The sequence below is a fragment of the Dipodomys merriami genome, unplaced genomic scaffold (genome assembly GCF_024711535.1).
Source record: "Dipodomys merriami isolate MVZ:Mamm:240054 unplaced genomic scaffold, mDipMer1.0.p SCAF_7, whole genome shotgun sequence".
NCBI classification, from domain to species: domain Eukaryota; kingdom Metazoa; phylum Chordata; class Mammalia; order Rodentia; family Heteromyidae; genus Dipodomys; species Dipodomys merriami.
In genome coordinates, this window is record NW_027206290.1 from 72,280,378 (window position 1) to 72,303,332 (window position 22,955).

The following is a 22,955-nucleotide window of genomic DNA, read 5'->3' on the forward strand; positions in this document are numbered from 1 at the left end:
ACATAAACAGAAAAGGCCAGAAGTGGCACTGTGACTGAGGTGGCAGAATGCTAGCCTGGAGCAAAAGCAGCTAAGGGACAGGGTCCAGGCCCTGAGTTCAAGCTCCAGGACTGGCAAATAAATAAATAACTGATAGCAGAGCTATTTCTTTACCCTTGGTGTATACTCCTTCTTTCCTTGTACCTGTAGTCTCTGAAAGTGAAAGTTTGAAGAATTGCCATAAAGATCATGCCTTGTGTTAGAACAGATCACCCCTGTATCAGAGGAAGGATAGATAATTTAATGTAACACACCTGGCTTAATGATATGTTTAATTTTGGGGGGAGGTGCTAGTTCTGGGGCATGAATTCAAGGCCTGGGCTCTGTCCCTGAGCTTTTGCTCAAGGTTAGGACTCTACCACTTGAGCTAGAGCTCTACTTTTGGCTCTTTTGGGGGAAGTTTATTGGAGATGAGTCTCAAGGACTTTCCTGCTCAGGCTGGCTTTGAACTGCAATCCTCAGATTCCAAGTAGCTAGGATTATAGGGGTGAGCCACCAGCACCTAGGTTAATGTTTAAAGTATTAAATAATCTAAAAAGTTATACACAGAGAAGTCTCACATTTTTGCCTTTTCTATCTCATTCTCTCTCTCCTATTGGTAACTAAAATTAATCTCCTCTTTAATTTTCAGTGCTACTTCATTCAAATATAAGCAAATTTTTCTTCTTTTTTTCACAAAAGGCAGTCCATTATATATACTGTCCTGAACCTTGCTTTTTTCACTTGACATGTCTTGGATTTTTTTTTCCCTTAGGCCCTTTTTAAAACTATCCTCATTCTGGGGCTGGGAAGGTGGCTCAGAGGTAGAGTGCTTGCCTTGCATGCCTGAGGCCCTGGGTTCGATTCCTCAGCACACCACATAAGCAAAAAGAAAAAAGCCGGAAGTGACACTGTGGCTCAAGAGGTAGAGCGCTAGCCTTGAGCTGAAGAGCTGAGGGACAGTGCCCAGGCCCAGGGTTCAGGCCTCACGACCAGACCAAAAAAAAAAAAAAAAAACTATCCTCATTCTGTTGCATCAGTAAGGGAATTAATTCTTGTTACCTGTTAGGGTTTGGCTCTGTAGCCTCTTCTCTCCTCTCCTTTTTGTTTTTTTTTTCCAGTCTTGGGGCTCAAACTTTGAGCCTGGGCACTGTTCCTGAGCTCCTTTTGCTCAAGGCTAGTACTCTACCACTTAAGCCACACCGCCATTTCAGGCTTTTTTTGTTTATATGGTACTGAGGAATCGAACCCAGGGCTTCATGCATGCTAGGCAAGCACTCTACCACTAAGCAACATTCTCAGCCCTTCTCCTTCCTTCTTAGTCAGGAGATGTTGATGGGCCTAGAAGCCAAGCAGTCAGAGTCACTCAGTGAACTTATCACTCTTCGCGAAGCCCTGCAGTCAAGTCGCCTGGAAGGAGACTTACTGAGGCAAGAGCAAGCAGAAGTGACTGCAGCACTGACCAGGGTATGTAGATTTCTTCCTCCTCACTTTCTGGGTGTACAGTTTGGAAAGTTGTGTTTCCAGGAAAGGAGTATGAAGCCTGTTTGATTCTCCGCCCTTTAAGTCATCACCTTTATGTCTTCCTTCTTCAATGAGTACTCTGATTCTGGATCCTCTCCCTCCTGATATATCCTCTACATTGGACTTAGATGAGTTCTCTGAAGTTTAAATCCGATTATGTCAGTTTCTTAAAAATATCCAATGGTTTTCCAACTCTAGGGTCACAGTCAAAGCCCTTCTCTACCTGTCAAACTATTTCTGATTTCTCCATCCATGCCAAAACTCTATCCTAACTCCTTGTATCCTTTGCTCTGCCACAGCATATTTGTTTGTTTGTTTGTTTTTTTGGGTCCGGTCCTGGGGCCTGAACTCTGGGCCTGGGCGCTGTCCCTCAGCTCTTAATTAAGCTCTACCACTTGAGCCACAGCGCCACTTCCGGCTTTTTTTCTTTTTGCTTATGTGGTGCTGAGGAATCGAACCCAGGGCCTCATGCATGCAAGGCAAGCACTCTACCACTGAGCCACCTTCCCAGCCCTGCCACAGCATATTTGTATTCACAATTAAGTTTCTTCCTAACTCCCAATACTTTGCATATGCTTTTCTCCTTACCTGGACTGCTTCTTCCCTCCCTGCTTAATAACTATGATTTGTTCATCTCTTAATACCCAACTTAAGTGTCAACTCCTCCGTTGATCATTCTTGACTCTCCCAAACTGATTCAGTGCCATCTTTGACCTCCTAGAGTACTTTGTGTTTACATTTTCTATGGCATCATTACAACTGTACTTATTTATGCATTATTATAGCTGTGTTTCTATACTAAGAGCTCCTTATTCCTAAAAAAATGAATAAATGAATTAATGAAAGGAAAAATTTAATAAGAACATAAGGGAAGAGATGAAGTGATAACATCTTTGTATAAGAAAAGGAGGTAGCAGGGCACCAGTGGTTCACACCTGTAATCCTAGCTATTCAGGAGGCTGAGATCTGAGAGGATCATGGTTCAAAGCCAGCCCCAGCAGGAAAGTCTGTGAAACTTATCTCCAGTTAACCACCAGAAAACCAGAAGTGGCGCTGTGGCTCAAGTGGTAGAGCACCAGCTTTGAGCTGAAGAGCTGAGGGACAGAGCCCAGGTGCAGAGTTCAAGCCCCATGACTGACCCCCCCCAAAAAAAAGGGGGGGGCAGGTATTGGGAATGTTTGAGGAAAACTGGAAATAGGAAACTCCTTAACACTCTTTGTTTTTAGGCAGAACAATCCATTGCTGAGCTGTCAAGTTCTGAGAACGGCCTGAAGGCAGAGGTAGCTGATCTTCGGGCTGCTGCTATCAAGCTCAGTGCCTTAAATGAGGCTTTGGCCTTAGATAAACTTAGGCTAAACCAACAGCTTCTCCAGGTGAGGAAGATTTGTCTGATCTCAGGGTAGGGCTGGGCCAACTTAGGATAAACCAGAGACAGAGTTGATGCTTATAATAGGGTAGGGTGCTGAGTAGTGCACAGGATTAGATTTAGCCACTTGAAATATTTCTTTTCCATACCCCAGCAGAACTACCTTTGATTTTAAGGGTAAATCATTAGGACTAAGAAGGGGCTCCAACCCTGAAAGAAAAATATAGTTTTTAATCCTGTTAACTTGAGATATTAGTGAATACCAGAATAGAATCTGCTGAAGAGCCAAAGTTCCTCCAAATCTCTATATGTTACAAATTTTATCCTATAATTTTAATAAGGGATGTTTTTGCATCCCTGTCCTTTTGAACCCCAGCTGGATTTTACCTTTTTAAATCTCTTTCCTCAGCATCTAGCCAATCTAGCACTTATAACATACAGTTAAACTGAATGGATTTTTCCTGTGTTCATCTCTGGAGGATTGATTCATATGTCACTTGGATTCCAATCTCACCACTTGAGACTATGGAAACTATAACCGCTTGTCTTTGATACTCCATACCCCCTTCCCTTTTTGGCCAGTAGTTGGAGCAGAGCAACCAGTCTGTGTGCAGCAGAGTGGAGGCAGCAGAACAGGCAAGAAGCTCTTTGCAGGTGGACCTCGAAGAGGCAGAGAGAACTAGGGAAGCCCTATGGGAAACGAAGACTCACCTGGAGGTCCAGCTGCAGAAAGCAGAAGGGGCAGGGGCTGAGCTACAGGCAGAACTCAAATGCATCCAAGAAGAAAAGAAAGAACTCAAAGAAAAATTAAGTGAGGTAAGACGATAAAACTGACACCATCACATTAAGGATTCATTCATGCTCCTCTTAAGAAATTAAAACACTACAGGAAGGATTTAGAGTGAAAAAGTCTTACTTCCTTGATCAGACTACTGTTATTATGGCTTATCTTTCCATTGTTTTAAGAAATTTCTATAGGAATTCCTTGCTGATTCCCCACTACTTCCTACTGTCTCCCACAGTTTGTTTATTTATTTATTTATTTTGGGCACTGTCCCTCAGATCTTCAGCTCAAGGCGAGCGTTCTACCGCTGGAGCCACAGCGCCACTTCAGTTTTCGAGTGGTTTATTGGAGATGAGTCTCATGGATTTTCCTGCCTGGGCTGGCTTCAAACCATGATCCTCAGATCTCAGCCTCCTGAGTAGCTAGGATTATAGGTGTGAGCCACTGGCGCCTGGCTCTCCCACAGTTTAAATTACATGCTTCTCCTATATGCTCCACTACACATTTTCTTTTCAACCACGACTCACATCATACTATAATTGTTTGTTTGCATGGCCTTGAAGACAAGTCTGTCTTACTTGTTTCATTCCTCTAGCTTTTAGCTCTGTGCCAAACACAAGACAGGGCTCTACATTTTTTTTACTGAATCAATAAATGATCTAGCTGAAACATCACCTTCTTCTGGTACCAAATGAGGCCCTCTCATTGCTTCAGTTATTTTATGCAATCTCACTTCAGGGTCTTTCTCAAGACACTGATCACTTTCTCCCTGGCATTTTGTATGTGTATTAAAACTGAGAGCTTGGGCTGGGAAGGTGGCTCAGTGGTAGAGCGCTTGCCTTGCATGCATGAGGCCCTGGGTTCGATTCCTCAGAACCACATAAACAGAAGAAAAAAGAAGCCAGAAGTGGCACTGTGGCTCAAGTAGTAGAGCGCTAGCCTTGAGGTGAAGAGCTGAGGGACAGCACCCAGGCCCAGAGAGTTCAGGCCCACGACTGGACCAAAAATAAAATAAAACTGAGAGCTCGGGGCTGGGAATGTAACTTAGTGGTAGAGTGTTTGCCTAGCATGCATGAAGCTCTGGGTTCGATTCTTCAGTACCACATAAACAGAAAAAGCCAAAAGTGGCACTGTGGCTCAAGTGGTAGAGTGCAAAAGAAGCTCAGGGACAGTGCCTAGTCCTGAGTTCAAGCCCCAGGACTGGCAGGAAAAAAAAAAACAAAAAACTTAGAGCTCCTTGGGGCAGGTCTACTGCTATTCCTAGCACAGGGTCGTTCTTGTCCATTGAAGGGTATCCTTCCTAAGTTATCAGCTCTCTGAGTTGATAAAGGAGATTAATATATACTATTCCTTATTGAGTGAGCATTGCGCAAGCTTATAGTGTTGGGTTCAGAATCTTCGAAGAGCCGATGGCCCTCACCTGGTAGTAGCAGCCCTACAATTCTGCCTGTTCTCTGCCTCTCACTAATTTCTTCCCTTCAGGCACATCACCAACAGGAAACAGCCACAGCTCAGCTGGAGCAGCTTCATCAGGAGGCAAAGCGACAGGAAGAAATACTTACCAGGGCAGTCCAAGAGAAGGAGGCCCTAGTACGGGAGAGAGCGGCTCTAGAGGTGCGGCTGCAGGCTGTGGAACGAGACCGCCAGGATCTAACTGAACAACTTCTGGGACTTAGGTAGGGGCCAGACCTAGGTCAGCCAGGCACAGAGAGCTTTGCAAGGCAAAGCATAGCCAAGCTCCCTGCCCTAAATATATGAATTCGCTTTTTTTTTTTTGGTCAGTCATGGGGCTTGAACTCTGGGGCTGAATGCTGTCCCTCAGCTCTTCAGCTCAAGGCTACCGCTTGAGCTACAGCGCCATTCGGCTTTTTCTGTTTATGTGGTGCTGAGGAATCCAACTAGGGCCTCATGCATGCGAGGCAAGCACTCTACCACTGAGCCACCTTCTCAGCTCCATATATGAACTTTGTATCATGAATTTATAATTGCCCTCCTCCTAAATTCTCTAAGAAACCATTTTTTAGAACCCAATTCCTCTTAAGAAAAGGTCAGGGGCTTGATGGGTAAGAGCTCTTCTCAACTGAATCTCACAGCTCAGCCAAGGAGCAACTGGAGAGCAGTCTGTTTGAGGCTCAACAACAGATTTCTGTAATAGAGGTCACCAGAGGGCAGCTGGAGGTCCAGATTCAAACTATCACTCAAGCTAAGGAAGTAATCCAAGGTAAGAGTCCAGCTGGAATGGGACCATTCCATGGAGATGTCGAGAGCCAGGCAGCAAGATATTGGGAGGCCTTCTCTAGCCAGGCTCGGGTCTGCCAAGATGGGAGTTGCTCCTGAGGTTAGAAGAGTAGAGTGGAAAGCAAGAGAATATCATGAGGTAAAAGCAGCTGGGCAGAGATTCATAAAGCTGCTTCTTCCTGGTTTCCTAGGGGAGGTAAAGTGCCTGAAGCTGGAACTGGACACAGAAAGATGCCGGGCAGAGCAGGAACGGGATGCAGTTGCCCAACAACTGGCCCAGGTTGAGCAAGAGGGACAGACTGCCTTAGAGCAGCAGAAGATGGCCCACAAGGAAGAAGTAAATCAACTCATAGAGAAATGGGTAGGTGGTTGAAGTGGCTGGTAGGGAGGAGCAGACATGGCTTCCCTTTTGTGATTGTGCCATCAGCTGACTCTTGGTCCATGATTACAACTTAAAAGAGGAAAATTTAGTTACCAAAGTGTAAAATCTAATTTTTAGCTATTAAAGGAGTTAATATATGAATAAACATCAAGAATAGTTTATGGCTGGATACTATAGCTCATGCCTATAATCCTAGCTACTAGGGGCTTAGATTTGAGCATTGTGATTTGAAGCTAGCCAGGCCAGGAAAGTCCATGAGATTCTTACCTCCAGTTACCTACCAGAAGACCAGAGTGGAGCTGTGGCTCAAAGTGATAGACTGCTAGCCTTGAGCATAAAGGCTCAGAAACAATGCCCATGACCAACAAATAAAAATAATAGGTTCTGGCCGGGCACCCCTGTAATCCTAGCTACTCAGGAGGCTGAGATCTGAGGATCGTGGTTCAAAGCCAACTGGGCAAGAAAGTCTGAGAAACTGTTATCTCCAATTAACTACCAGAAAACCAGAAGTGGCTCTGTGGCTCAAGTGATAGAGCGCTTGCCTTGAGCTAGGACAGCACCCAGGCTGAGAGTTTAAGCCCCACAACTGACAAAAAAAAAAAAAAAGTTTCTGGTTAGTTAACCATTATTATTACGGTTTTGTTTTTTGTTGGTTGCGGGGCTTAAAGTGAAGAATGGACCTGGGATTGATAGCTATTAAACTGGCTCAAGATTATACATTTTTTGGTCAATATTCTTTTATGCATGCTAGACTTTCTATTTAATTTATTTTTCTTCTTTTTTTTTTTTTTTTGGTCATGGAGCTTGAACTCAGCCTGTCCCTAAGCTCTTCATATCTGCTGATTGAAAGTGTAGACTACAAGTTTATAACTTCTTAAAATATTCTGAGTTAACACATATTCTATTTGTGAGGGGATTTTGTTGCATTTTGTTTGCTAGAGTGTGAACTCTGTGCCTTGTGATGGCTACATAGGTACTTTACCACTGAGTCTTGCCTCCAGGACCTCATTGCGATTTTTTTTTTTTTCTTTGGTTGGTCATGGGGCCTGAAGTCTGGGCCTAGGCTCTCTGTCCCTCAGCTCTTAAGCTCAAGGCTAGTGCTGTACCACTTGAGCTACAGCACCACTTCTGGCTTTTTCTGTTTATGTGGTGCTGAGGAATTGAACCCAGAGCCTCATACATGCAGGGCAAGCACTCTACCATTGAGACACCTTTCCAGCCTTCACTGTGATATTTTTATACATGAATACAGTAAACTGAACAACTTCACACCTCCTCCACCATATTCCCACTGCTTCCCTCCCCCTCTTACAAAGCATATTTCCTAGCCTTCCACCTGGTGCCTGTGTTCCCTGAATAGTAATGATATTTGACATTTATTAAGCACTTCTGCATGCCAACCACTGTGCTGAATACTTTATTGATATAATAAGGAGATACATGATTAAAGAAGTCACTCAGGTATATGGCCAGTAAGTGGTAGACTAGGGATTCAGAGCTCAGACTGCTGGTCTCAGAATGTAGCTCATTGGTAGAATGTGTACTTAGCATACCCAAAGTCTTGACCAAAAACAAACAAACAAAAAAAAACCCCACAAAAAACATAATGGCTCACTCCTATAGTCCTAGCTACTTAAGAAGCTGCGATCTGGGAATCACAGTTTGGATTAGCCTAGGAAGGCAATCCATGCAATTTTTATCTGCAGTTAACCAGTAAAAAGCCAGAAGTAGAGGAGACATAGATCAAGTGGTGGACTATTAGTCATGAGCAAAAGAGCCAAGTAAGAGAGATACCTTCAGAAAAAAAACTCCTAACCATGTCTGCTATGTCTATATGTCTACATTTTCCAAATGGTTGCTTAGCTTCTGTTTTATTTATTTATTTATTTATTTATTTTGCCAGTCCTGGAGCTTGAACTCAGGGCCTAGGCACTCTCCTTGAGCTTCTTTTGCTCAAGGCTAGCACTCTACCACTTGAGCCACAGTGTCACTTTTTTCTGTTTATGTGGTACTGAGGATTTGAACTCAGGGCTTCATGTATGCTAGGCAAGTACTCTACCACTAAGCCATATTCCCTGCCCTTATTCCTTTAATAGCTGCCTATTTTATTTCATGCCAGTACTAAGGCTTGAACTTAGAGCCTATATACTGTCCCTGAGCTTTTTCTGCTCAAAGTAGATTCTCTCTCTGTCTCTCTGTCTCTCTCTGTCTCATCTCTGTCTCTCTCTCTGTCTTTGTCTCTCTCTCTGTCTCTGTCTGTCTGTCTGTCTGTCTCTCTCTCTCTCTCTCTCTCTCTTTCTCTCTCTCTGTCTCTCTGTCTCTCTCTCCTTGGTCATGGGGCCTGAACTGTGGCTCTGGGTGCTGTCCCTCAGCTCTTCAGCTTAAGTTTAGTGCTCCACAACTTGAGCCACAGCACCACTTCTGGCTTTTTCCGCTTATGTGGTGCTGAGGAATTGAAACCAGAGCCTCATGCATGCAAGGCAAGCACTCCACCATTGAGCTACCTTCCCAGCCCAATGCTCTATCTCTTGAGCCACAGCTCCACTTCTGGCTTTTTGGTGATTAATTGGAGATAAGAGTCTCAAGGTGGGCTATGGCTCAAGTGGTAGAGTGCTGCCCTTGAGTAAAAGACGCTCAGGAACAGTGCCTAGGCCATGAGTTTAAGCCCTAGGACGGGCACCAAAAAAAAAAAAAAGTCTCTTAGACTCTACTGCCTGGGCTAGCTTTGAATCATGATCCTCAGATCTCAACCTCCTGAGTAGCTAGAATTATAGATGTGAGCCATCAGCACCCTGCTGAGGTGGTAGCTTTGAAAATAACATTCATAACTCTATATGAGGAACTTTAGAAAGTACAGTTACCCATATTGAGTAGTAGAGATTCCAAACCAGTTCTGCTTCCCCTTCTCACTCATTGGTTTCTAACAGTATCCTTTCCTTTATATGGCCAGAAGAAAGAACGTTCTCTGCACCAGCAGGAGCTGGATAAGGCTCTGGAGAACCTAAAAAAGGAAAGAATGGAGCTGGAAATGAAGCTCAGGGAGCAGCAGACAGAAACCGAGGCTATCCAAGCACAGAGGGAAGAGGAACGGACCCAGGCGGACAATGCCCTCTGCCAGGTGGGAAGCTAAGATTGGAATTGCACATCTTTCTGTAATCCCTCAATCTTTGTCCACTTCCTTTTCTACTTCCAGAAGGATGCCACTCACTTTGCCACCAGTAGTAGGGTGGTCTATTAACTGAAAGGCAGGCAGTATGTCATACTTCCTGAGGGAGGGTTTACATTTACCACATCCTCTCAGTCTGCAAACCAGTGGCAATCTTTGTACTTCCTGGTTCTGAGTCATTGTGCTCAGACTTTTCTTTTCCTTCAGCCTCCACTGTTTGCTGGAAGAGCCCTGGAGCAGCTAGGATGTGCATATAGCCTCCTGGATGAGCATGATAACTTGGAGCCAAATAGCACTTGCCTTTCTGTCCTCCACAGATGCAGCTGGAAACAGAGAAGGAGAGAGTGTCCCTCTTGGAGACACTGCTGCAGACCCAAAAGGAACTTGCAGATGCCAGCCAACAGCTGGAACGACTAAGGCAAGACATGAAGGTTCAGAAGTTAAAGGAACAGGTATGGAAGATAATTCTGGGTGTCCACTCACCCATTCGACAATGAATAATCCTTTGGTACTTTGTAAGCACTATGCCTTGTTCCCGGTGCTGATGCATTACAGGTGCATAAAGGTGTGACCCAGTAGGCAATAGGATGGACACAGTCTTTGTCTTCAACTTGTATTCTGATGGCAGAAACAGATACAAAATGAGCAGATCCAAAAGTAAATGAGATAGATTTTAGTAAGTTGGAAATAAGTAAGATGACATAATTGAGAGTGATTAGACAAAATGATCAGGGAAGACCTCACTGAGACAGTGATATGCTAACTGCAACTTGAAGTTCAAAAGAAGTCAATGCCATGGCACAATACATGCAAACTTAGAAAACCGTATGCCTAGCTGGATGCTGGTGGTTCATGCCTATAATCCTAGCTACTCAGGTAGCTGATATCTGAGGATCGCAATACAAAGCCAACCCAGGTAGAAAAGTCCCCATGAGACTCTGATCTCCAATGAACCCTCAAAAACCAGAAGTGGCACTGTGGCTCAAAGTGTTAGAACACTAGCCTTGAGCAAAAGAGCTCAAGGACAATGCCCACGCCCTGAGTTCAAGCCCCACAGTCGACAAAAAAAAAAAAAAAGAAAACTATGCCAAGGGAGAGGAGCCAGACACATGAGGTATATTATATTCTATTTATATGAAATGCCCACAATAAGCAAATCTTTAGAAATAGAAAGTAGATTAGTGATTGGGAGATGAGATGTGGAATGGGGAATATCTGTTAATGGGGGTGCTTTTGGGGGGTAATGAAAATGTTTAAAACTGATTATAGTAATAGTTGTAAAACTCTGTGGATATACTGAAAAATATAGAATTGTAAAGTATGTCTGAGTGAATTGTATGGTAATCATTATGACTCAATAAAACCTTGAAAAAAGAAATCTGGCAAAATCAAGGCCAGACCCTGCGTCATATTTAAAAAAAAAAAAAAAAAAAGGAGGGGGGACTGAGAAGGTGGCTCAGTGGTAGAGTGCTTGACTTGCATGCCTGAGGCCCTGGGTTCGATTCCTCAGCACCACATAAGCAAAAAGAAAAAAGCCGGAAGTGGTGCTGTGGCTCAAGTGGTAGAGCTCTAGCCTTGAACTGAAGAGCTGAGGGACAGTGCCCAGGCCCAGAGTTCAGGCCCCCCAAAAAAAGAGGAAAAAAAAAAAGGAGGGAGGGAGGGGGGTTGAGTTGGCTTAGCATACATGAATCCCTGGGTTTGATTCCTCAGTACCACATAAACACAAAAAGCCAGAAGACAAAAAAGCAGGAATGACTTCTGGGCAGGGATGTAAAGGGGAAAGTAGAGGAAAGCAAAGGAAGGGGTGACAATTATCCAAAAAAGAAATGTACTCATTACCTGATTTATGAAATGGTAGCCCCTCTGTACAACACCTTAATAATAAAAATTATATTAAAAGGGGAAAAAAAGCATGAGTGATGAGCTCAGGGGCAAGTGGAGAGGTAGGTAGGAGTCGTTCCTTAGTCATAGTAGTTTAGATTTTGTTCTAAGGTCAGTGAGAAACTGAGGGATGGCATTTTAAGATCAGGGATGAGATAGACCTTTTTTTTATGGTACTGGGATTTGAATTCAAGTCCTCATCTATTGGGCTGGTGTACTACAACTTGAGTCACGCCTTCAGCCATTGGTTATTTTAAAGATGAAGTCTAGTGAGGTGGGGCTTTGTTTTGTTTTTTGTTATTTGGGGGGGGGCAGGAGGAGTGTCTGCACACGCGGGCATGTGCTTGTACCAGTTCTAGGATTTGAATTCAGAGCATGGATACTGTCCCTGAGCTTTTGTGCTCAAGGCTAGTGCTCTACCACTTGAGCCACACCTCTATTTCTAGCTATTTTGGTTAGTTAATTGGAAATAAAGAGTTTTTTCTGCTGCAGCTGGCTTTGAACACAATCCTCAGATCCCATCATCCTGAGATTACAGGCTTGACTACCAGTGCCTCACTCTAACTTTTTTGAACTCAGGGCCTGGGCACTGTCCCTGATCTTCTTTTGCTCAAGGCTAGCACTCTACCACTTGAGCATCAGCACCACTAAGCCACATTCCCATTTCACTTTTTTTTTTTTTTTTTTTTGGTTGGTTGGTTGTGCATCTTGAGCTCTGTGCCTGGGAGGTGGTCTCTGAGCTCTTCAGCTCAAGGCTAGTGCTCTACCACTTGAGCCACAGCATCATTTCTGGTGTTAATAGGAGATAAAAATCTCATGGATTTTCCTGTCCAGGCTGTCTTTGAACCATGGTGCTCAGATCTCAGCCTCTTGAGTGGCTAGGATTACAGGTGTGAGCCACTGGCACCTGGCTCTAATTAACTTTTTTTTTTTTAATTTTTATTGTGAAAATACTGTACAGAGGGGTTACAATTACATGGTCTAATTAACTTTTATACTTGGGCTTTCCTTAAACTGTTGTCCTCCAATCTCAGCCTCCTGAGAAGCTAGGATCATAGGCATGAGCCACTGTTGGCCAGTTTCACACACTTCTTTGTAGTACTGGAGAGCAAATCCAAGGCCTTCTGCATGCCAAGACAAACCCAACCACTAAGCCTTCCATATATATTTAATACATTCCCTCAGTTGATGAGAGGAGAGCAGAGGAGGGCAGACTGACTGTGTGAGTAGGAATCAAATCATCTAGTGGTAGGATATGGATAGGCTGTTGCAGTGGTCTGGTGGTCTGGAAGAGGGATTATTACAAAGAAGCATGGATAAGCCTAGATACTTTATGAGGACAGAGGGATACGAAGTGAGAAGTTGAGGTAGAAACAACTGGATTGTTGGTTCTTACCATAGCTCTTGCCCAACCCAACAGAAAGACATTTATACAAGTAGATTTCAAGACTTACTCCCTCCAGGGCAATCATTCCTGCACTTACTATTGCTTCCCCTCTGCAGGAAACTGTTAGTATGCTACACACTCAACTCCAGGAGGCTCAGCGGGATCTGACAGTGGCAGCTCAGCGACACGGAGAAGACCTTGCTGCCCTCCAAGAAAAGGGCAGCACTCTGCTACAGGACAAAATAAACCTGCAGAAACAGGTTCCTCTTCCCAGTCCTGCCCTACAGCCCTTCCCAGAACAGCCAGTACTTCCACCCCCCTCTGCAGGACCCTGCTGCCTGAGCTTGAGAGGTCAGAGACAGGCCCCAACCCTGAGTGGAAAGTTGAAGACTGCTCAGAGTTAAGCACATGCTTCTCAGCCCTGTCTCTGACGATTCTATATCCAGAGATTGAACCGACTGTCAATTGAAAATATTTAGGGATAAAAACTTGAATCTGTACATTTTTTGTCTTGATATTCTCTAGGACAGTGGAGTATAACTATTTACCTAGCATTTATATTGTATTATGTATGACAAATATTACTGAGATGATTTTAAATTAGGAGAGAATGTGCATAGGTTTTATTCAACTACATGAACTGGAGCATCTGCAGACTTTGGTATCTGTGGAAATTGGTTCCAGGAGACCAAAGGACCACTAATATCTTTGTCTGGGGGTGGTCACAGAGCTTAGATTTTCTCAGGCAGATCTAGTTTTCTTTTGTTTATGTTGGTGCAGCTTAAATTCAGTGCACTGTGCTATATTCAGCTTTTTCTCTCGTGGCTGGTACTCTACTACCTAACCATACTTCCAGCAAAGCTTTTTTGCTACTTAATTAATAGAAGATAAAGTCTCTTGCTCAGTTTTAAATCATGAGCCTCCATTTTCAGCCTCCTGAGTAGCTAGAATTACAGGTGTGAAACCCTGGCACCTGGTGGAGCCAGGTATCAATATTTTTTTTTATTCTCATCCTAAATCCAATGCTTTTGCTTATTTTTTTTTAACAGTTTTAACAGTCTGTAGCCTAGGCTGGCCCCAAATTTTAGCTTAGTGTAGTGGTACATGCCTGTAATCACAGCTACTTGGAAGACAGAGGCAGGAGAATTGAGAATTAAAACAGTATCAGGAAAGTTAGTTAGATCCTATTTCAAAACCAATTATAAAAACAAAAGGCTGGGGACATAGCTCATGTGGTAGAATGCTTACCTAGCAAGTGTAAGGCCCTGTGCTTAATCCCCAGTATTGGGGGTTGGGAGGGAAACACCTCATAATTTTGCTTCAGCCTCTAGTGCTAGGATCTTGGGTATGTGCCATCATGTCTAGCTAAGTCCAATGGACTTGAACTCAGAACATCATGCTTTCTCAGTTTGCTTGCTCAGCTGGCATTCTACCACTTTAGCCACTCCTCCAACATACCTTTGTGCAGGTAATTTTGGAGATAAAGTCTCATAGAATTTTCTGGCTTCAAACTGCAGCCAGTCCTGGGCTGGGAAGGTAGCTCAGTGGTAGAGTGCATGCCTTGCATATATGAGGCCCTGGGTTTGATTCCTCAGTACCACATAAGCAGAAAAAGCCAGAAATGGCACTGTGGCTCAAGTGGTACAGCGCTAGTCTTGAGCTTAAGAGCTGAGGGACAGAGCCCAGGCCCAGAGTTCAGGCCCCATGACCAACAACATCAGCAAAAACCTGCAGTTAGTCCTCCAGATCTGAACCTTCTAGGTAACTAGGATTATAGGCATGTGCCATTGCTGACTGATTTAAGTCCAGTTATCTTACATACCAGATTGTATTCCTTACTCCAAATCCTGTAACAGATGATATTCTAATTTTTTATTTAAAAATATATAGTCAACAGCCAGGTGCCATTGGCTCATGTCTATTTCAAGCAAACCAGGGAAGGAAGGTCTAAGAGCCTCCATCTCCAGTTCACTACAGAATGCCAGATTGGAGATGTGGCTCAAGCGAGCACCAGCCATGAGCCAGCAAGCCAAGTTGACAGTGTAAGGCCCTGGGTTCAAGCCCCCTGGTACTATGGGAAAAAGATACTGTCACTATAAATTTACTCCCCACTTTGCCTTTATGTGTAGTTGTATTCAGACAAGATTTTTATTCATATCTACTTTTATATAGTATTTGTGAGGCTGAGAGATAGCCAGGCTAGATGCTATCAGGGAACAAAGAGGTTAAGAACAGTTAGAAGGGCTGGGAAGGTGGCTCAGTGGCAGAGTGCTTGCCTTGAATGCATGGGGTCCTGGGTTTACTTCCTCAGCACCACATAAGCAGAAAAATCTGGAAGTGGTGCTGTGGCTCAAGTGGTAGAGTGCTAGCCTTGAGCTGAAGAGCTGAGGGACAGCACCCAGGCCCAGAGTTCAGGCTCCACAACTGGCAAAAAAAAAAAAAAAAACAGATTGGAATCTCTAGTGTTGTAGAGATAGGCCATTCCCTGTGCGAGACCCTAAAGCCCTAGGCTAGAAGGATACTCCCACTGACCCTCTGCTCTGCCATCTGGTTCTTATGCCTATAACCTTGCAGGTGGAAGATCTGAAGTGTCAGCTGGTGGCCCAGGATAACTCCTACAGGCTGGTGGAGCAAGAGGTTCAGGAGAAGCTGAAAGAAGCCCAGGAATATAGCCGAATTCAGGAGGAACTAGAGAGAGAGAGAGCCAGGTAGGCTAGACACAGAGGTGGCTTTTGCCTTTCTGACTGCAAGGGTTATGTGGCAATAATCTGACAGTTCTTTTCTCTGGTCACATCCTCTTTCATGTCTAGCTCTGGTATATATATGCAGCCATATAGAGAAGGATGTATTTCTGCCCTCAAAGCTGAAATTTCATTCAGAGTAAATACTTGGAGACACTATGCCAGAATTGGGGACACAGTGATAAACAGGACAGTGTGGTCCCTGCCTCAGTAGAACTACAGTTTTGTGGGGAAGACTTTAATCAAGTAATTATTATAGACTATGATACTTAGTGTGGAGAAAGAAACAGTGTGAAATGGAAATAAGAACAGAGATCTGCTTTGGAAAGGTGTTTGGGAAAGACTTTCTCAGACGGTTGTATTTAAACTAGCACTGAAGGTTGAATTGGAGTCACCCACACAGAGGAGTGAAGGAGAATTCTAAACAGTAAAATCAGAAATCCTGTTCAAAGACCCTGAGATGAAGTGTGGAACATGGTAAATGAAGAAAGCTAGACAAATCCATCTCATTCAGGATATTGTAGACAATGGCAAAGGGTTTATGGATTTTTGTTTTTGTTTTGTTTTTTGGTGCTGGTGCTGGGGCTTGAACTAAGTGCCTGTGTGTGGTCCCTGAGCTTTTGGTGGTGGTGGTAGTGGTCATAGGGCTTGAACTCAGGACTTGGGCACTATATCTGAGCTTTTTGCTCAAAGCTAGCACTCTACCACTTTGAGCCACAGCTTCACTAACAGGTTTTAGGTGATTTATTGGTGATAAAAGTCTCCCTGCTGGCCTTGAACCACAACCTTTAGATCTCAGCCTCCTGACTGGCATTACAGGCATGAGCTATCAGTGCCCAGCTCCTGAACTTCAGTTTGCTCAAGGCTAGTGTTCTACCATGTGAGGCAGAGCTTCACTTCCAGCTTTATTTTTGGGAAGAGGTCATTTCATTAAAAATTAGAGTCTCACAGGCTTTCCTATCTGGGCTGCCTTTGAACCACGATCCTCAGACGTCAGCCTCCTGAGTAACTAGGATTACAGGTATGAACCACCTGTAATTATTGTTTAGTAGAAAAATGCTGGAGAATTTCAAGCAGGAAAATGAATATTATCCAATTTATGATGTATTAAAAGGGTTTAGTAATGGTATGAAACATCAGGAGTAACATAAGACCATTCAGAATGGAAAGCAACATACATTTTCAGTGTTACCAGAGTTTGAAAAGTGACAGATCATTTTGGTAGTAACACTAAAGGCAGAAAGAACATCTGGAAACCAGTACAAATACCCAGAAGAGATACTGAGTTTAATCCTGGGTAGGTAATTGGGAAGAGGAGGATGGAAAGAGTCTAAGAGATGTTCAGAGAATTATGTGTAGTGATGGGTTAGATATGGGTAGGATGAAGGAGAACTCTGTGAAGAGGTCAAGGTTTCTATGTTGTGATCCTGTGATAAAGAGAGGCTAGAGAGAATAATAGGAGATGATTAGGTTAGAGTTGAAGGTTCAGAAGGCATGGGAAGATTGGACATACCAAATTTGATACATGTGAAATTTAGTAGAGAAGGATAGGTAAGTTGAAATGAGGTAATTTACCTAGGAGCACTTAGTAGGTATTCAATAAATGGTACCTTTTATGGTGACACTGATTGCTATTACTATTTCTATTTTAATAGTGCTATGAATTAGAATAGACCAATTCTTACTCCTAGAGAGAATGACATACCCTCTGACTCCTTTATTTTTAGCTTGACTCTGTCACTGGTGGAAAAGGAACAGAGACTCATTGTTTTACAAGAAACTGACAGTGTTCGACAGCAAGAGCTGAACTCCTTGCACCAGGCCACGCAGGAGGCCCAGAAAGGGCAGAAAGAGCTCAGTATGCAGGTACGTTCCTCTATGGCTATACACCCTGCTTCTTGGTGGAGGACACATCTCTTTTTCCTAATAACAGGATAGGCTGGGCCTCAACAACCCTGTCAGAACAGCTGGGCAAGGTCAGGGTTAGGGAACATGACTCAGATGAGAATGGACCCTGTAGGGAACCTGACAGTATGAAACAGTGTCCAGAGCAGCAGAGCCCAGGCAGGCCTAGTCCTTGTATAGTCACTTGCACATGTGCTTGGCCTTTTGGCAAAATATAGCAGTGAGGATTGAACAGTGAGAAATACTAGAAGTAGGTAATAGCAAGGTAACCTTCAGGGATTCATTCTTCTCACAGCTGTACCCTTGGAACTTGAGGGGAAGTGAGGGAGTAAAAGTGAGACAGGTAAAGACAAGTTTCCTTTTAGACAGTCTGCATTTGACTATACTAGGGGTTTCAGAGCTGAGATCATAACACGGAGTTGACAGATCTGTCTACTTGGGAAGCCAGAGCCTGAGCCCATTATTGTAGTCTGGGCCCAGGTGTCTGGGCCTAGCTGGTCATCTCTAGATGTCAGAGTGCTACTTATTCAGAGTCCTCCCTACCCACGAGAGAGCTGAGTCTTCTGAAACCTTTCTTGCTCTGGTCAGGCTCTGCATAGGGATTGAGTAGACTGATGCCTGGAAGAATATCTACTCCCTACTCAAAATGAGTTCACTTCCTCCCTGGCAGGTGGAATTGCTCAAGCAGGAGGTAAAGAAAAGGGAGGCCGACTTTGTGGCCCAGGAAGCACAGCTGCTGGAGGAGCTGGAGGCCTGTCGGCTCACAGAGCAGCAGCTTCGAGCTTCCTTGTGGACCCAGGAAGCCAAGACAACTCAACTGCAGCTACGCCTGCACAGCACTGAGAGCCAGCTGGAGGCTCTGGCAGCAGAGCAGCAGCCTGTGAACCAGGCCCAGGCCCAGCTGGCCAGCCTCTACTCTGTCCTGCAAGAGGCCCTGGGATCTGTATATGAAAGCAGACCTGAACTAAGGGGAGGAGGGGACTCTGCTCCCCCACTCTGGGGCCCAGAGCCAGGTGAGGCTTAAGTTCTTTGGACCAAAACCAGGCGTAATTCCCAGGGGAGAAGTGAGAGAAATGTAGATCCTTAAGCAATAGTGCATCAAGGTTAAGGCCACAGGCTCTGGGATTCATTCTACATGAGTTTGAACCCCATCTCTGCTGTTTGCTAGATGTGTGACCAAGGAAGAATCCTATAATTTCTCTGAGTTTGATTTCCTCAACTGTAAAAGGAGAATGTTCAAAGTATTTACATACCTTAGTATTTTTCCAAGGAGCTAGTAGCTATAAGTAGCTCCTGCAATTCCTGTCATGTAAATGAAACACTAGCTAACATTATATAGTTCCCACCACAGTGTCTGACATGTATGTGAATGAATTGCCAAGAAAGCATTCTTTGAGGACAGTAGAGGCCAATAGGAAGGCTATCTCTCCCTGTTGGGGAAGAGATAACTGTTTCTTTACATAATGGCAGCCAGGTGAGAAGATTTTCATTTCTTCAGATCAGAATGGAGCTAGGAACCTTTTTAAGAGAGGACCCCTCCTGACTGCTTTCTCAGCTGAGGCCGTGGCATCTGCCCTCCACAAGCTTCACCAAGACCTGTGCAAGACTCAGCAGGCCCGGGTAGGTTCTCTGTCCTCTTTCCAAGAACTCTTAACTCTGCTGAAAGTCTGAGACACACTATGCAGTTTGGAATATGCAGTTTGAGATTCAGTTTGGGATGACTGCCCTGTCTGTTACTTACTGCCTGGCAACTGGGACCAAAGCAGTTGGATCTCCTGGGCCTTGTTTTCAACTACAAAGTAGGGCAGATAAGGCCTACCTCCCAGGATTATTGTGAGGATTAAGTGACTAACTGCAAGACCTGAATACACATGTCATTTTGTTTTGCATCATTTTCTCAGCCATGAATTTAATTTTGGTACCCAGGCTTCCAAGAGAAGCGTGGGAGGTTGGAGACCACTAAGATTTGAGGTTGCTACTTATAAACTCATTCTAGGCATAAAACGGAACTAAAGGTCCCACAAATTCCACCTTCAGTGCCACTCATACACCAGCCACTCTGAGCAGGTGATACAAAGAGACCTGATCTCTTCTGTCCTTAAGAGGGCTGTTGGTTGAGAGACCAAACTTTATTCTGATAGAAAACATAACTGATGAGAGTAATTGGCTTCTTCACAGTCGTGAATAATACACTGTTGGAAGTAGGAGAGAGAAACAACTTCTCCTAGTAGCTTGGAGAGGTCTAGAAAGAAAAGGTAAAAAGGTGACTTTGGGCTGACAAATTTTAAGGTAGGCATTTGGGAGGGAAGAAATGTACCCTATGAACAGTTCTGTTTCAAAAAACTTAGACAATAGGTCAGAGAGTCTTTCTGATTCAAATCAATTAGAACAAAACTCATCTTTATGTCAGGGAACTAAACACATATAAGTTCAGATTTTTTTTTTTTTTGGTTGTTTAAACAAACAAAAATCCTCAAGGAGCTGAGACTGGGGTTATAATGGCAGACCACCTCAGAGCCTACGAGTGAGAACAGAGCTTGAGCCCAGACTGGGATAGATTTGTACAGATGAGGAGCTCAAGTTCAAACCTTCCCTTCCTTTCCCAGGATAATCTGAGTGACCAGGTCCAGAAGTTGGCCCAGAGTCTAACTAGTGTTGAGGCCGAGAAGAACCAGATCCAGTCAGAGTTAAAGGACCTGCAGAAACAGCTCTTCCAGAACCAGGAAGGTGAGGCATGCAGGTGGGCAGATGTGAAGGAGGACAGATAGGAAGACTTGAACTGGCAGGAATTAGCTTAGCAGCACTCTACATTGTTTACCCACAACTGTGAGATGACGTCTAATTCATCTGCAAAGAGATGATGTCTAATTCATCTGCAAAAGGCAATGAGTCCCTTGACTGTTGTTCTGCTTTGTGAGCCACCTTGGGAAGGGATTAGAAGGGAAAGATTTGGCATACCGAGACTTCAGTGTTCTGTCTTCAGTTTTTTAATATAATTTTTATTACTTTTTTTTGGTTGGTTGTGGGGCTTGAACTCAGGGCCTGGGCACTGTCCTGAGCCTCTTTTTTTTTCAAGGCTAGCACAACCACTGGAGCCACTACTTCCTGTTTTTGAATGGTTAATTGGAGATAAGAGTCTCACGGGGACTTTTCTACCTGGGCTGGCTTGGAACTGCAATCCTTAGATCTCAGCCTCTTGAGTAGCTAGGCTTACATACATGAGCCACCAGTACCCAGCTATGTGGTACTGAGGTTTTTATATGGTACTGAAGAATTGAACCCGGACCTCATAAATGCTAGGCAAGCACTCAGCCACTAAGCCACATTCCCAGTTGCGTTCATAGAAATTTTAAAACAAAAATAAAAAAACCTAGAAATGTAAGAGTTGATAAAAGGAGACCTCCATGCATTTTGAGGAGAAGAGAGTTTATTGGGAGAACCAGCTTACCAGCTTGTAGCAGATGTATGTGTGCAGATTGAGAACTAATGATTATATAGGGGAGGGAAGAAGGAAGTGTGATTGCAGCATATGAGGAAGTGACCTCAGAGGATGAGGAAGTGACCTCAGAGCCTAGGGGACCTCCTACTGCCCCCAGGTGTGCCAGTTACCTGGGTGACAGGTGCTGGATGGGGGTCTTTGTAGAGAGGGCCACATGGAGTCCTACATGGAGAGAGAATGGGCCATTTTCCTGTGCAGACCTAACATTCCAGCCTTTTGATAAAGAAATGATGACTCTCTCTGGCCTACTTCCTGCTGACAAGGAGCATCTACATTAGGAGTAGAAGGTGGAGATGTCTTCCAATCCAGGAGATGGCAGCAGTAACAGTTCCTTGGTGGTGAACGCATTCGCTTGATAAAGTCTGAAAGACATCTTACAAGGCAGGGGCTGAACAGTAAGAAAAACAGCCAGGCACCAGTGGCTCATGGGCCTATAATCCTAGCTACTCAAGAGGCTGAGATAGAAGGACCACAGTTCAAGACAGCCTGGGCAGGAAAATCTGTGAGACACTTATCTCCAATAAATACTCAGAAAAAGGCAGAAGTGGTGCTATGACTCAAGTGGTAGAGCACTAGCCTTGAGCACAAAGAGGCTCAGGACAGAGCACAGACCTTGAGTTCAAGCCCCAGGACTGGCAAAAAAAAAAAAAAGAAGAAAAAAGAAAGAACATATTAGATGGCCTACAAATGGCAGAAGGGCAGAAAAGAAAAACTTGGATGACTTGGCCAGTTCCTGTCTCCTGCATTCCAGGCAGTCCTGGAGTTGGTGGATCATATCCCTAACTGCTTCTGACTGATTAACATCTGGTGACTGGGTAGGGGAGAGCATGGTGGACCGGTTAAGAATAACCAGTCAGAAGCTGGGGCTGGATTTGAGTGGATAAGGGACCAGTAGGAGGCCTTGATCATTGCCTGTAATGGGACTATAGATGTCTGAACTATAGAGTATGAATGGGAGACCTAGGATGGTGCCAAGGCAAACTGTCCTGAGTCAAAGACTCACTATAAATAGAAATACCTAACAGAGGCAAGAATGTAAGTTCCTGTCCAGTTAGAAGACAGGTTCGAGCATTAGATAAGCATGTTTATTAACTATTTTTTTGACCTCCCAGTTCTGGTTAGTTTTGAAAGGGCAAGCACAAAATTACTCCATCCCCTTATCGGTACAGTTCTTTGCAACTGCCTCTGAATGATTACTCCTCTCCATGATCCTTCCTTGCCAGGACTAGCTTTGTCCCATCCCTCTTGCTGGGATGATGTCGCACTTGGTGTTTTTGCTCATTGCTGGGATGGTATGTCCCAGTTAGTGTTTTTGCTCTGCTATTTCTATTTATAGTGAGTCTTGGACTCAAGACAGTTTGCCTTAGCACCTTCCTTCAACAGTTTGGGTTCGAGGAAGCATATTGACTCTTGGAAAGATAGACAAATGGAGGGGATGGGCTGGGAAGGTGGCTCAGTGGTAGAGCACTTGCCTTGCATGCATGAGGCCCTGGGTTCGATTCCCCAGCACCACATAAGCAAAAAGAAAAAAAGCTGGAAGTTGTGCTGTGGCTCAAGTAGTAGAGCGCTAGTCTTGAGCTGAAGAGCTGAGGGACAGCGCCCAGGCCCAGAGTTCAGGCCTCACGACCGGACCCAAAAAAAAAAAAAAAAAAAGTGGAGGGGATCCAGCAACTCCTGACACTATCCCCTCCCGGGTTTCAGCACCAGATGTAAGGGTTAGTGAAAGAGACCTCTCATGATTCAGGCAGAAGAGTTTATTGGGAGAATCAAAATGCCAGCCTGAGCCAGATAGAGGTGTGCAAAGAGAGGACAAATGGCAGAAAGAGATTATATAGGGGAGGGCAAGAAGGAGGCATGACCGCAGTGTATGAGGAAGTGACCTGGGGATCTCTCCCTACCCCCAGGTGCACCAGTTACCTGGGCTACAGGTGCTGGGTGGGGATTTCTTGGTAGGGTCACATGGGATCCTGTACAGAGAGGGAAGGGGCCATTTTCCCGGGTGGGCCTAACAAGAAGCACTAGAAAATAGCCTGAACTACAAAATGAGCCAGGGTTAACTTGGGG

The 22,955-nt window shown here is 44.4% G+C and overlaps 1 protein-coding gene across 7 annotated transcripts in view; it reads left to right on the forward strand.

The window, feature by feature from the left end:
* Positions 1–22,955, forward strand: part of Cep250 (centrosomal protein 250) — a 60,756-nt gene that overhangs the window by 22,543 nt on the left and 15,258 nt on the right. For 6 of the 7 annotated variants that reach the window (XM_070007150.1, XM_070007152.1, XM_070007149.1 and 3 more), the window contains 14 exons: positions 1,341–1,485; positions 2,769–2,915; positions 3,494–3,724; positions 5,175–5,368; positions 5,786–5,913; positions 6,122–6,291; positions 9,263–9,430; positions 9,796–9,930; positions 12,863–13,006; positions 15,321–15,454; positions 17,215–17,353; positions 18,063–18,405; positions 18,891–19,012; positions 19,999–20,119. In XM_070007150.1, coding sequence (XP_069863251.1) covers positions 1,341–1,485; positions 2,769–2,915; positions 3,494–3,724; positions 5,175–5,368; positions 5,786–5,913; positions 6,122–6,291; positions 9,263–9,430; positions 9,796–9,930; positions 12,863–13,006; positions 15,321–15,454; positions 17,215–17,353; positions 18,063–18,405; positions 18,891–19,012; positions 19,999–20,119 — 2,321 coding nt within the window. The remainder of the gene's footprint in view (positions 1–1,340; positions 1,486–2,768; positions 2,916–3,493; positions 3,725–5,174; positions 5,369–5,785; positions 5,914–6,121; positions 6,292–9,262; positions 9,431–9,795; positions 9,931–12,862; positions 13,007–15,320; positions 15,455–17,214; positions 17,354–18,062; positions 18,406–18,890; positions 19,013–19,998; positions 20,120–22,955) is intronic. The other variant, XM_070007151.1, reaches the window with a different exon arrangement.